The 13,478-nt window shown below is 41.9% G+C and overlaps 1 protein-coding gene across 1 annotated transcript in view; it reads left to right on the forward strand.

The window, feature by feature from the left end:
* RAPGEF5 (Rap guanine nucleotide exchange factor 5) overlaps window positions 1-641 on the forward strand; it is a 366,882-nt gene extending 366,241 nt beyond the window's left edge. Inside the window, exon 26 of the mRNA XM_077268709.1 lies at window positions 293-641. Within this exon, the coding sequence (XP_077124824.1) occupies window positions 293-411 (119 nt within the window). The 3' untranslated portion in view covers window positions 412-641. The remainder of the gene's footprint in view (window positions 1-292) is intronic.
* The last annotated feature ends 12,837 nt before the right edge of the window (window positions 642-13,478 follow it).

Genomic DNA, 13,478 nt, shown 5'->3' on the forward strand with positions numbered 1-13,478 from the left:
CTCAGTAAATGACTAGACCCCTTAGGCTATTATTGGAGATGTCCTCTCCATGTTTAAGGGTTATGATGGTCTCCTATTAATTTGCTGATGTTGGGATCACATATTATGTGGTCATTATACCAAAAAGGGCTCCTATGGTAATGGCATGTATTTAAAGTGCTCCCCGCCTCCGACAATGGGGTTTGGAGTGTGCATTTTTACTCGGATTGTCGCTGTAATAGACATTATTTGTTATAGTTTCCCTTTTATTATAATTCGTATATTTTTATTTGTATTTTTTTCTCTCCTACAGCCAACGACCTTCCCCATAAAGAGCACCAGGAGGCAAAGTTCTATACAAATCACTTGCTTGTGATTGACAACCAGCAGACTCTCTTCGAGCTATCGCACAGGATAGAGCCGCGGGTGTAGACGCTGCCCAGCAGCCTGGACTCAATGACCGCTGATGCCAAGCATGTAGCTTTACAAGGGGAATATTTTTACTGAGTTTTATCAGTAGGGGACAGAAACCCAGACAAGCATGGAAGTGATGGAGCCGCCCTCGTATCTTTCTCAGAAAAAGAGGACACTTCTAGAAATTGTTTTCTTTGTTTCCATATTAACTAAGAACATACAACACGGAAGTTTTTTTTTTTTTTTTTTTAAGAAATTGTGCCCATGTATTTACAGCTGGTGATGTTTGCTCCTCGTGGGTGGATACTACTAGTACCAGGACATCAGCATACATGCACCCGCAGCTTCTCCTGATACTCCGCACTTGTTTTTCAGCTAGATGTCCTTGTGTATGTCCCGCAGTACTTACACAAAATGGAGAGTGTCTTTGATAACGGCTCATCAGTGGCACTAGCTGCCTAAAATCTGCAGTTTTAATGTCTTTGCTAAAGAAAACAGTGTAACATGGCAGAGAAGGGGAGATGACTTGGCAGGCAGCGTGATTATCTATCTGGCAACAGCTCATCAAGCTGCATTTATTAATATACTTAATAGCTGCAGGGGCAGAGGAGAAATGGAGGGCAGCGATGCCATCAGAACAACCTTTAGTAAACTGTTTTTCATGGCTGGTCACTAATAGGATGGTGGATGGAAGTAACGGGACCTGGATTAGCCCCCGTTTAATTCTGCATTTTATGATCTGTTCTGTAAGGTATTTAGCGTCCCATTTTCTCATTTCTGCCAGTTTGATAACGCTGGGTAGTGCAGGTCCTGTCAAGATTTCAGTCTTTCACCAAAATGTGGAAAATACATTTCTAATTTGGTCATCAGAAAAATCCGTCAGGCCGGTGTGAGACTCTGTATAAGGTGAGGTTTGCCAAATCTTCGCATTTCACATCCCATTGTAAAAGTGACGTGATGATAACTTTTCTCTCCAAAAAAGAGACCAGATTAATATGTCATTGTATTAAGTGCCAGGATTACAGAAGAGATCAGTGGGGGATGGGACATGTGGCTGCTCCCGGGGCTGGCTTGATATTTAAAAAGAAAAAATTGCGGAAATAGCCTATTTCATGATTTACTGAGCACGAAATAAAACAAGCTGTAATGAGTTTCTAAATATTAATAGAGAGAGGGCGACATTTTCCTACTAAGTTATTCTGCCTGCAGCTATTTATGATGCTGTGTTTTTTGTGGCTGAGCTGTATTATTTGTACATAGGATAACACAGGACATTGGGGAGGGGACGACACAGAACAATGCTCTTATCATTTGCTTATATTGCGTCACGTAGCGTTAGTTACAGACCCGGTGTAACCCTCCCGTGGTAGAGTAGACTGCAGCCATTGTGCCATGATGGACTCCTCACAGATAAGGACTGAACACAGGCCGAGCAGAACATCACAATAGCCCAATATAAGCGATCGTATGCGTCCAACTCATTACATGGTCAGATAGCTAGGCCGCGGTCACAGCAGTGTATGGCATCCGATGCGATATACTCCGATCCTCTCGCATGTGACAAGCACAGCACAAATGCAGATGAGACGGAGAAAGTAATTTCTCCATCTCCTCGCTGCCGTCGTCAGTGGGTGATATGCGAGTGCAGTGCGATGTTTCGCACTCACCCATAGACTTGTACAGGTGCATGCGATCCGATTCTCAGATGCAATCGCAGCATGCTGCTGAATCGGCATGAGAAAATAATGGCAGATCTGAGCTGCCCCATAGTGTAACATTGGGCGGAGTACAATCTGATTTTTTTTTAATCAGATTTCACTTGCCCGATTTCATCACAAGTGTCACTGAGCCCTTAGAATTCACTTTTCACAAGGACACAATCATCACCACTTCTGTTCCTCTTTACTAAATAGTAAATCTGACTAAAACATAAAATAGCTGTAGTCGTCCTTGTATAATATGGTCGGCCATTTATTTGAATTGGATGTTTGTAGCCGGGGGGGTAGTTGATCACCAGAGAATCTAAAGCTGCACTTGGGGCGATCAGCTGTGGAATGCCCGATTCCATAAGATTGGCATTTTATGGTCCTGTCTCAGTGAATGGAGCTCTGGAGTAAGGTGTGCCAAATTCATTAGGAGGTATGTGTCTCTTTAAAGACTTTAGCACAACGTTCTACTGTGTCATGAACCATCGCTACAAGTGTACGCTGGGCTGAGGCACATGTTTGTCATAATTTACTCCACTTTGTGGCATAAATTATGATGACTTCGGCAGGCGTGCTTGGTCATGCCCTGCAACCCTCGAACGCCTCCAACTTTTCTCAAAGTTCGCAGAAATGGCCGGAAGTGGTGAAAATTGTCATTTTTGCTTGACTTAAAGTTGCGTAAAAGTTGTGTGACATTTCAAGCAATTTTATGCCAGAATTGTAGATAAAACTGATGAATCGGGCTCATAATATCAGGGGCCAGTCTGCAGGAAATCATGCATGGTTTTGCAGCAGCATAATTGCCTGCATGGCACAGTGCCAGTTATCCAGCATGCGGGATCGCTCCCTTTATAAACCCCTAAAAAGCTGTTCCTCTCCATAATCATTCAGACCTCACTAAAGTCAGAAGGTTCAGAAAGGGACGCTCCCTGCTGACACGCTCTGCCTCACACCTCGTGTCTCATAACTATAAAGAATGATAAATCCCTGCTCTGTGACAAGAATGCACTGACATTTCCTGACATGGGTGGAGAATGCAGCTGTTACATGTATATAGACTAATAACTCCACATTACACACTTCTCAGGTTTTGTTTTTGCATGTTACCCAGATATCTGTAAATCTTTCTGGCATTTAAAGCAGCTTAGCCTGCTAACACCTAAGATAATTTTGAGAATACTTTGCATTCATGTCTGACAGATTCTGCGATTAATAATACCATAAAACACCCCCTCTCTGCCCCCAATAAATGTGTTAGAAGCAGCAGCGCAGAGTGAATAATGCCTGCTCAGTCTGTGACATTTCATGTATAGTAATAGTGCTAAGGGCGCCATCTTGTGGTGCTTCATCAGTATGACTGTTCTGACTTGGTCAATTGTTTCCGTAGTCAGAGCACCTATCCCTTTATCTGTGATGCAAATAAACAGTATTAAATTGTTGTTTTCTGAGACATAAGTTTACTCATCCTGATCTGTAATTGAGCAGATGTTATTAGGATATTTCTGTGCATGCACTATATTGCACATAAACGACTGCACTTATACTCGCTTTCTCAATATCTACAATACTTCTGGCTCTATACACATCCACATGTCTGTGCCCGCACTTCTGTCACTACACCTAAATCATTTTATTACTCGTGTTCTAAGAACTAGAATGCAGTTTCGTGCTTCTAATTCTCAATATCCTCACTGCCAGAGTACAGACATGGAGCTTTGTCAGGGGTCTGAAGTTACCATTATCTTCTTGATTTCATAACAACATATTTTTCTTTAAGCAGAGAAAATTTGCCAATGTATAATGAGTATATTGGAGAAAAATCACAATCACCGCACAAACTCCAAATTCTGAGAAGCATCTTGCAGTCCCCCAAAATACAGGCAAAGTCATTATTAGAATGGTCACTCTTTTGTATATTCATGTGTAATGGCTGAACTATTATCATGCCATATTCTTTATCTCCAGCTTTGTTCACTCTACCGTAGCTGCCAAGTATAATGCGTGTACATATAGAAGGGACCTTAACACATGGACCCTAGAAGTGAGAATATGGCCAAGTTCACACGTCCGTATTTTCAGTCCACGTGCACGCAGACCAATGTTCAGATTGTTCCGATGTGCTTTTCTTTTTTTTATGGACCGAATCTGTATGTGAAAAAAAATGGCAGCATGGACTAGTTTCTTTCTTACATACGTCAGATGAGACTCCACCATTGAAGTCTATGGGTTTACAAACAAAAAAACAAATTGAATCACTGTACATACAGCATGAATACATCGCAATTATTTAACACAGGAAACTGTATTTGGTCTTGTTACTTTTAATAACTGCTATGGCATAAAAACAGATGCCATACAAATTCCATAAGGATGACAATTGAGAAAAAAACTTCCACCTTTTTTTTCTTGGATGAAAATAGGACAATTTTTTGTTCGTTCGTGTGAACTTAGCCTAAATGAAATAGTGTACTACCCAGAGATCCCCACCATGGGTATCACTGCAAGGGCTCGTTCAGACTTGTGTTTTCTGTCTGTATGTCATCCGTTTTCCCAAACAGACCGCACGCAGACTAATGCAAATAAATGGGATAGTTGTAATGAACGCTGCAGTATGCACTATGATCCAGTTTTCAGATCAGAGTTACTCCCTTTAAACCCCAAATATCGTACAGACACAAATCCTTGTGGCTTGTGTTTTTAATGGATCCATTACATTTGTTAGCATATGACGCTGTATCTGGGCTTGTAAATTTTTTTAATTATTACCGTATAAACAGAATGCCACATAGGTGTCAAAAACTGACAGATGACAATGAGTGAAGAAATATCCTTTTTTATGGATGGAAATGACCAATTTTACATGCCCTAGACTGACATGGGAAATATACAGGTGCTTCTCACAAAATTAGAATATCATGAAAAAGTGAATTTATTTCAGTTCTTCAATACAAGAAGTGAAACTCACATTATATAGAGTCATTACAAACATCAATTTCAAGTGTTTATTTTTGTTAATGTTGATGATTATGCCTTACAGCCAATGAAAACCCCAAAGTCTTTATCTCAGTTAATTAGAATAAAAAACAAAAAACACTTGCAAAGGCTTCCTAAGTGTTTACAAAGGTCCCTTATTCTGTTTCAGTAGGCTCCACAATCATGGGGAAGACTGCTGACTTGATAGATGTCCAGAAGGCAGTCATTGACACGTTCCGCAGGGAAAGTAAATTTTGCATTTTATTTGGAAATCAAGGTCCCAGAGTCTGGAGGATGAGTAGAGAGGCCACAATGCAAGCTGCTTGAGGTCTAGTGTGAAGTTTCCACAATCAGTGATGGTTTGGGAGCCATGTCATCTGCTGGTGTGGGTCCACTGTGTTTCATTAAGACCATAGTCAGCGCAGCCGTCTACCAGGAAATTTTAGAGCACTTCATGCTTCCCTCTGCCGACAAGCTTTTTGGAGATGGAAATCTCATTCTCCAGCAGGACTTGGCACCTGTCCACACTGCCAAAAGTACCAATACCTGATTTACAAACAACAGTATTACTGTGCTTGATTGGCAGCAAACTCGCCTGACCTTACCCCCATAGAGAATCTAAGGGGTATTGTCAAGAGGAAGATGAGACACCAGACCCCACAATGCAGACAATTTGAAGGCTGCTATCAAAGCAACCTGGGCTTCCATAACCCCTCAGCAGTGCCACAAGCTGATCGCCTCCATGACACGCCGCTTTGATGCAGTAATTGATGCAGTAATTGATGCAAAGGGATCCCCAACCAAGTGAGTGCATTTACTGAACATACATTTCAGTAGGACAACATTTTGGATTTTAAAATCATTTCTCAAGCCGGTGTTATAAAGTATTCTAATTTACTGAGATAACGACTTTTGTGTTTTCATTGGCTGTAAGCCATAATCCTCAACATTAACAGAAATAAATGCATGAAATAGACCACTCTGTGTGTAATGACTCCATCTAATAAATTAACTTTTTGATGATATTCTAATTTTGTATAATGTACCTGGGTATTGACTTACTCTTTTATCTCTATATGGGCCCATGTAATTCACCACAAGAATTTTGCCATGGGATTCTTTTTTGTACAAGAATGATGAAAAGGATGAGGTCGGCATAGCAGATAACAGCAAAACATCAAGATGTTGAGTTGTGCTGCTGAATCTTGAAATATTTGATTATGCTCGGTTTATTGGAAATACATGAAAGTCCAGAATATCCCTATACTTAGTAATATGGCAGTGAGCACCATGACTGCTGTCCCCCAATGTACATATTGTAGTAAAATTACCCGCACCCTCTTCCATGTGAGAAAGCAAAGGGATAAACTGAGTTCTCGGGGTCCTGCTGTTTTTCAGTCCTGATCTGATCTATAGTCCCGGGAGCATGAAGCAGTGTGACTGTGGACCTCCCCAGGGACCGTTTACAGGTGGTTTTGTAATAAGTCGCTAGATCGCCTCTGTACAGAATCTTGTTTGTGTATTTATTAGAGCTTGTAAGCAATAATTTAAATGTATAATTGCAAAGCAATATGCGGATTTACCTTGTGTACGCTACTGTAATTTTCTCCTGCATTTCAAATGTTTGAATTTTTTATCTCCCTTTCAAGAATAAACTAAAAAATCTGTTAAATGACTTGTCATCTCTAGTGGCTCTGTGATAGCGGTGGGTTGTTCCTGCAGTAGTAAGTGGATAAATGGGAGCTTGTAGGGATTTTTGCAATAGATCTGATGTGTGTGGCCTCACCTTTAAGCCTCTTATTCATGCATTTTTTTTACATATAGCTCCAATACAATACAAATTTAATTCCATAAATAAAAATAAATACAATCCATATCACATAAAATACACTATTAGAATAAAAACAATCAATAATACCCAAATGGTATGAAATTAATAATTAAGTGTATGGTCAAATAGCACATAGTCTAACATTGGTCCATGTGCGGTTCGTTGTACACTCAGACAACACAGAAAATATACCCGTGGGATTATAGCTAACAAATTGAAAGGGGTTATCTGGAACTTTGGTTTGTTTTTTTTTGCAATGGGGCTAAGAACTTACTGTCAGGTATTTGCTTGCTACTTGCCTGTTCTGCGATGATCTCTAATACTGCAGCATGGTGGCTCAGTGGTTAGCACTGTTGCTCTGCAGCGCTGGGGTCCTGGGTTCTAATCCCACCTTGGACAACATCTGCAAGGAGTTTGTATGTTCTCCCCGAGTTTGCGTGGGTTTCCTCCGTGTACTCCGGTTTCCTCCCACACTCCAAAGACATACTGATAGGGAATTTAGATTGTGAGCCGCATCGGGGACAGTGGTGATAATGTGTGCAAACTGTAAAGCGCTGCGGAATATGTTAGCGCTGTATAAAAATAAAGATTATAAAAATAAAGATTATAATACTGTGATTCTCTGGCTTCACTTATCCTCACATCAATAGAACAGCCCTTTCTCATCCTGTCTGTTCTGTCCATGAGGCATCACTGCTGACAACATGCTGATTGATAGCCGCTCCCCTCAGTTAGGCATCAGGGAGTCGGCTGTAAATCGGCATGATGTGGGCCGTGACGCCCCGTCAACAGAGCAGAGAGGAAGAGAAGAATTTGGCAACGTGACATCACTGGAAGCAGAAAAATCACCGGCAGGAACAGTACCTGATTGCTTGGAGTCAGAACAGATCATTGCCGGGTGGAATTGGCAACTATCTGCTGGTAATTTCTAAGCCCTAACACAAAAAAAAGGTCCCGACACAAACACAAGGTCCCGGATAATCCATACAAGGTAGATAGATACTGTATAAGGAAGGGGAGAAGAGAGGAAAAAAAAGGTGAGGTGGGTCATTCAGCTACAGCTTGGGTGGGCAATTAATTTTCCCAAGGGACCACATGAGAGACCGTGACTGTGGAGAGTCGAACCAATAGGCTGAAATTAATTCTTGTCATTTTGGTTTAATGTTAATAATTGATTAACTTAATATCAAGCATAATTGAGTATGCTGACATCCCCCTATATACCGTATGAGCCCGCACAGAGCACACTATATAACATATGAGCGCTCACACAGCCCCCTATATACCATATGAACCCCCCACATAGCTTCTTATATCCAGCTTGAACCCTCACATGGCCTCTCATACAGCGTGAGTCCCCACAATGCCTCTCCTATACAATGTGAGCACCCACATAGCCTCCTATATACAGCGTGAGTCCCTACATAGCCTCCCATATACAGCGTGAGTCCCTATATAGCCTCCCATATACAGCATGAGCCCCCACATAGCCTCCTATACACAACGTGAGTGCCCACATAGCCTCCTATACACAACGTGAGTCCCCATTTAGCCTCCCATATACAGCATGAGCCCCCACATAGCCTCCTATATACAGCGTGAGCTCCCACATAGCCTCTCATATACAATGTGAGCACCCATATAGCTTCCCATATACAGCGTGAGCCCCCACATAGCCTCCCATATACAACCTGAGCCCCCACATAGCCTCTCATATACAACGTGCGCACCCATATAGCCTCCTGTATATAGAGTGAACCTCCACATGACTTCCCATATACAGCGTGAGCCCCCACATAGCCTCCCATATACAACGTGAGCCCCTACATAGCCTCTCATATACAATGTGAGCACCCATATAGCCTCCCATATACAGCGTGAGCCCCCACATAGCCTCCCATATACATGAGCCCCCACATAGCCTCTCATATACAATGTGAGCACCCATATAGCTTCCCATATACAACGTGAGCACCCATATAGCCTCCTGTATATAGCATGAACCTCCACATGACTTCCCATATACAGTGTGAGTCCCCACATAGCCCCCATATACAGCGTGAGCCCCCACATAGCCTCCCATATACAGCGTGAGCCCCCACATAGCCTCCCATATACAACGTGGGCCCCCACATAGCCTCTCATATGCAATGTGAGCACCCATATAGGCTCCCGTATATAGCGTGAACCTCCACATGACTTCCCATATACTGCGTGAGCTCTTACATAGTCTCCTATGTAAATACAAACATCCCATGCACATGAAAAAACATACCTCACTCCTGTTCCCTGCACTCTGCTCCTGTCTCTGATTTACTGACTCTCCACAGTGCACAGCTGACGCGATAAAATGATATCATCACGAATGCTGCCTCACATGCTGATTAGTGGAAGAAGGGGCCAGCAGCTCCATTCTCGACCAATGTATTCACTGCTGTCTGCACACTGGGATGCAGATAGCAGTAACAGCGGATGGTCAGAGGGGGAGGGGCACTGTGCGGCCCTTGGGCCACGGTTTCAGAACTTCGCATGTCTCCATCTGCTGGCCGGACTTGAACAGCCAGAAATAGGAGAGTCATCCATCCTCACCCATCTTGAGGACCATTCGCTGGTTCAGTGGAATCATGATGCACAGTATTGAGAAGTAACAGCCCATTGTGCTTTAGAGATACGAAGGTCATCAGTAAAAAATGCATCATAAAAGTGATAGTCTGATCTGTAATACTGTTATTACTAAAGTACCTATAGAACAGCTACTGTAATTCTTCTAATACTCCATATGCAATCATAAGTAAACTTTGTCGATGAGTACAGCAGAAAATGCCAAAAAAAAAAAAAAGCAATAAAAAATGCTCGCTTTCTACCAACCAGCACTGACACACTTGACCCGTTCTTTCTCCGGCTGCTGTGGTGATGCCGAGCATTCAAGTCTGTGTGCTTTGTAAAGCTCTTCTTTTCTTCACTTTATTGCTGAAGTGAGTACAATGTGACATTTTAGGTCATATTTCTTTTAACAAAAAATAACTGCCTCCACAAACAATCTGGAGCTCTTTTGACCTACATTTCAGGTTCAATATATTGTTCTTCCGTCTTTGTTGTAATTAACGTGGGAAATAGATGGGTCTAAATTGAAGAAAAGGGCCAAAGGTACTGGAGATTGAAAGTTTTTCTACTGCACATAGTCATTGAAGAGCTAGAAGGGTCTTCTGGGATCTAGAGATTATATATAAATGAGAAGCTGAGTTTGATGTACTCATGTTGTGTCAGCAGTATTTGCTGCAATACAAAAAAGAATCTTACTTTGCCTATGAAAACTTCCGAGAGAAGAACAATGCTCCCTGAAAAACCTTAAAAACAGAACCAGAAATGTATTCTTCACTCACATGAATGGTGGACAGTATAGACTTTGGGAAGTCTGTAAGGCAATATCACAGTAAGCGGGGGCAATCCGATGATGTACAGTTTTGCTCAAAAGTTTACATACCCCGGCAGAATTTTAGCTTTCTTGGCCTTTTTTTCAGAAAATATGAACGCTAACACCAAAACTATTTCTACACTCATGGTTAGTGTTTGGGCGAAGCCATTTATTGTCAAACTACTGTGTTTTCTCTTTTTAAATCATAATGACAACCCTAAACATCCAAACGACCCTGATCAAAAGTTCACATACCCCATTTCTTAATACCGTGTATTGCACTCTCTAACATCAATGACAGCTTGAAGTCTTTTGTGGTAGCTGTGGATGAGGTTCTTTATTTTCTCAAATGGTAAAGCTGCCCACTCTTCTAGGAAAAAAGCCTCCAGTCCCTGTAAAATTCCTGGGCTGTCTATCAAGAACTGCATGCTTGAGATCTCCCCAGAGTGGCTCAATGATATTCAGGTCAGAAGACTGAGATGGCCACTCCAGAACCTCACGGTTAGTGTTTGGGTGAAGCCCAGTCACAGATTTTGAAAAACTGATGCAACGGATCCGTTTTTTCGACGGATCTGACTGGGGGGCTGGCTAAAGGAACCTAAAAAAATCGAAGCATGCTCAGTTAAAAAAACGGAATCCGTCACCGGATTCCATCATTTGATGGATCCGGTGCCTATAGGCTTCCATTCTAGCAATCGACGGATGGCGACGGATTCGTCGCTGTCCGTTTTTTTCGATGCAGACAAAAAACATTACTTTGTTTGTCGTTTCCGGCTGCCGGACAAACAATTTTCGACGGATCCGGCTAACGACGGATGAAACGTGAGGCCATTCGTCGCTAATACAAGTCTATGAGAAAAAAAACATCCGGCGGCATCAGTCGCCGGATCCGTTTTTTATAAAAATTTGACGGATTGCGCCTGATAGCAAAAAACTGATATGTGAAAGGGGCCTAACATGCACAGAAGTTGAAACAAATGGGTTTGAATGGCTACTAAAGGTAACATCCTCACCTTTAACCTGTTTGCTTGTAATCAGTGTGTGTGCATAAAAGCTGAGTGAGTTTCTGGGATCCAGACAGACTCTTGCATTTCATCTAGCCACTGAGGTTTCTGGATTGTGAGTCATGGGGAAAACAAAAGAATTGTCAACGAATCTACAGGAAAAGGTAGTTGAACTGTATAAAACAGGAAAGGGCTACAAAAAGACATCCGAGGAATTGTTAATGCCAGTTAGCAGCATTCAAACTGTAATTAACAAATGGAAAATTAGGGGCTCTGTAAAAAGGAAACCACGGTCAGGTAGACCAACAAGAATGTAGTCCACAACTGCCAGGAAAATTGTTTGGATGCAAAGAAAAACCCACAAATAACATCAGCTGAAATACTGGACTCTCTGGAAACTAGCGGTGTGGGTGTTTCAAGATGCACAATTTGAAGAAAAATGGGCTGCTTGGTTGAGTCACCAGAAAAAAGCCATTACTGCGCAAATGCCACAAAGTATATCGCCTACAATACGCAAAACCGCACAGAGACAAGCCTCAAAACTTCTGGAACAAGGTAATTTGGAGTGATGTGGCCAAATATTACAATTTTGGTCTCAACCATAAACTTTACATTTGGAGAGTGGTCAACAAGGCCTATGATGAAAAAAACACCATTCCAACTGTAAAGCATGGAGGTGGATCGCTGATGTTTTGGGGATGTGTGAGCTACAAAGGCACAGGAAACTTGGTCAAAGTTGAAGGAAAGATGAATGCAGCTAGTTATTAGCAAATAATGTACTCATCAGCCCTGAAGCTACGAATTGGAAGCAATTGGGCGTTCCAACATGACAACGATCCAAAACACAAGGCAAAGTCGACCTATCATTGGCTTCAGCAGAACAAAGTGAAGGTTCTGGAGTGGCCATCTCAGTCTCCTGACCTCAATATATCATTGAGCCACTCTGGGGAGATCTCAAGCATGCAGTTCTTGCTAGACAGCCCAGGAATTTACAGGACCTGGAGGCTTTTTGCCAAGAAGAGTGGGCAGCTTTACCATCTGAGAAAATAAAGAACCTCATCCACAGCTACCACAAAAGACTTTAAGCTGTCATTGATGTTAGAGGCAATACACAGTATTAAGAAATAAGGTATGTGAACTTTTGATCAGGGTCATTTGGATGTTTAAGGTTGTCATTATGATTTAAAAAGAGAAAACACAGTAGTTTGACAATAAATGGCTTTGCCCAAACACTAACCATGAGTAGAGAAAAAGTTTTGGGGTTAGCATTCAAATTTTCTGAAAAAAAAAAGCCAAGAAAGCGAAAATTCTGCCTGGGTATGTAAACTTTTGAGCACAACTGTATATTGAAATGGCCACACATGGTGGCTGTGGTGGCATATTCCTTTTCTATACGATAACGCAAAGCATATCACTACAAAAAATGGTGTACAGTGCTTTGTCTGTGTGGTCTCTGATGATTCTCCCCGGTGTGCAGGTCAATTAAAAAAACAAAACCACAAAAGATAGAACCATCAGTTATATTCGTCAATACGTATGCTAGAAAAATGTTTTGTCTACAAACATTAGACAATTGGGAAATGTCGTTTTTGGTAGACGAAAATGTTCACCAACCGCTATGACTGATCTTAATAGGGTTCTTTGGGATCATGGCTAGAATATCGCTGCAGATTGTGCTACTCTTGCCCTGAAAGGAAGTGTGGACAGAACGTTTACATTGTATGTCCATGTACTTTGGTGGTATATGTTGGGAGGATTCCGGAGAGATGCCTTTATATACAAACGGGGACATCTATTATTCCATGTACACCACTTTCTGGCACATGCTATAATTTGCCACTTTTTAAACTTTCCCTTTTGCTCATGCCACTTTTCTAAAAAGCGAGTGGAGTATTGCAGAAGGAAAAGTGGCCTAACACATCTAATATATAAAGCTGAATGTGTGTGTGTGTGTGTGTGTGTGTGTGTGTGTGTGTGTGTGTGTGTGTGTGTGTGTGTGTGTGTGTGTGTGTGTCCGGGATTGGCATCTGCAACGTCGCAGCTACAGCCACAAAATTTTGCACAGTCACACGTCTGGACCCTGAGAGCGTCATAGGCTATGTTGTGAGGTGAAATTTTAACCCCCGCTTGCCAATTCACCAAACAATTTTGCCCCA

Source organism: Ranitomeya variabilis, chromosome 6, assembly GCF_051348905.1.
Source record: "Ranitomeya variabilis isolate aRanVar5 chromosome 6, aRanVar5.hap1, whole genome shotgun sequence".
In the NCBI taxonomy this organism is placed as follows: domain Eukaryota; kingdom Metazoa; phylum Chordata; class Amphibia; order Anura; family Dendrobatidae; genus Ranitomeya; species Ranitomeya variabilis.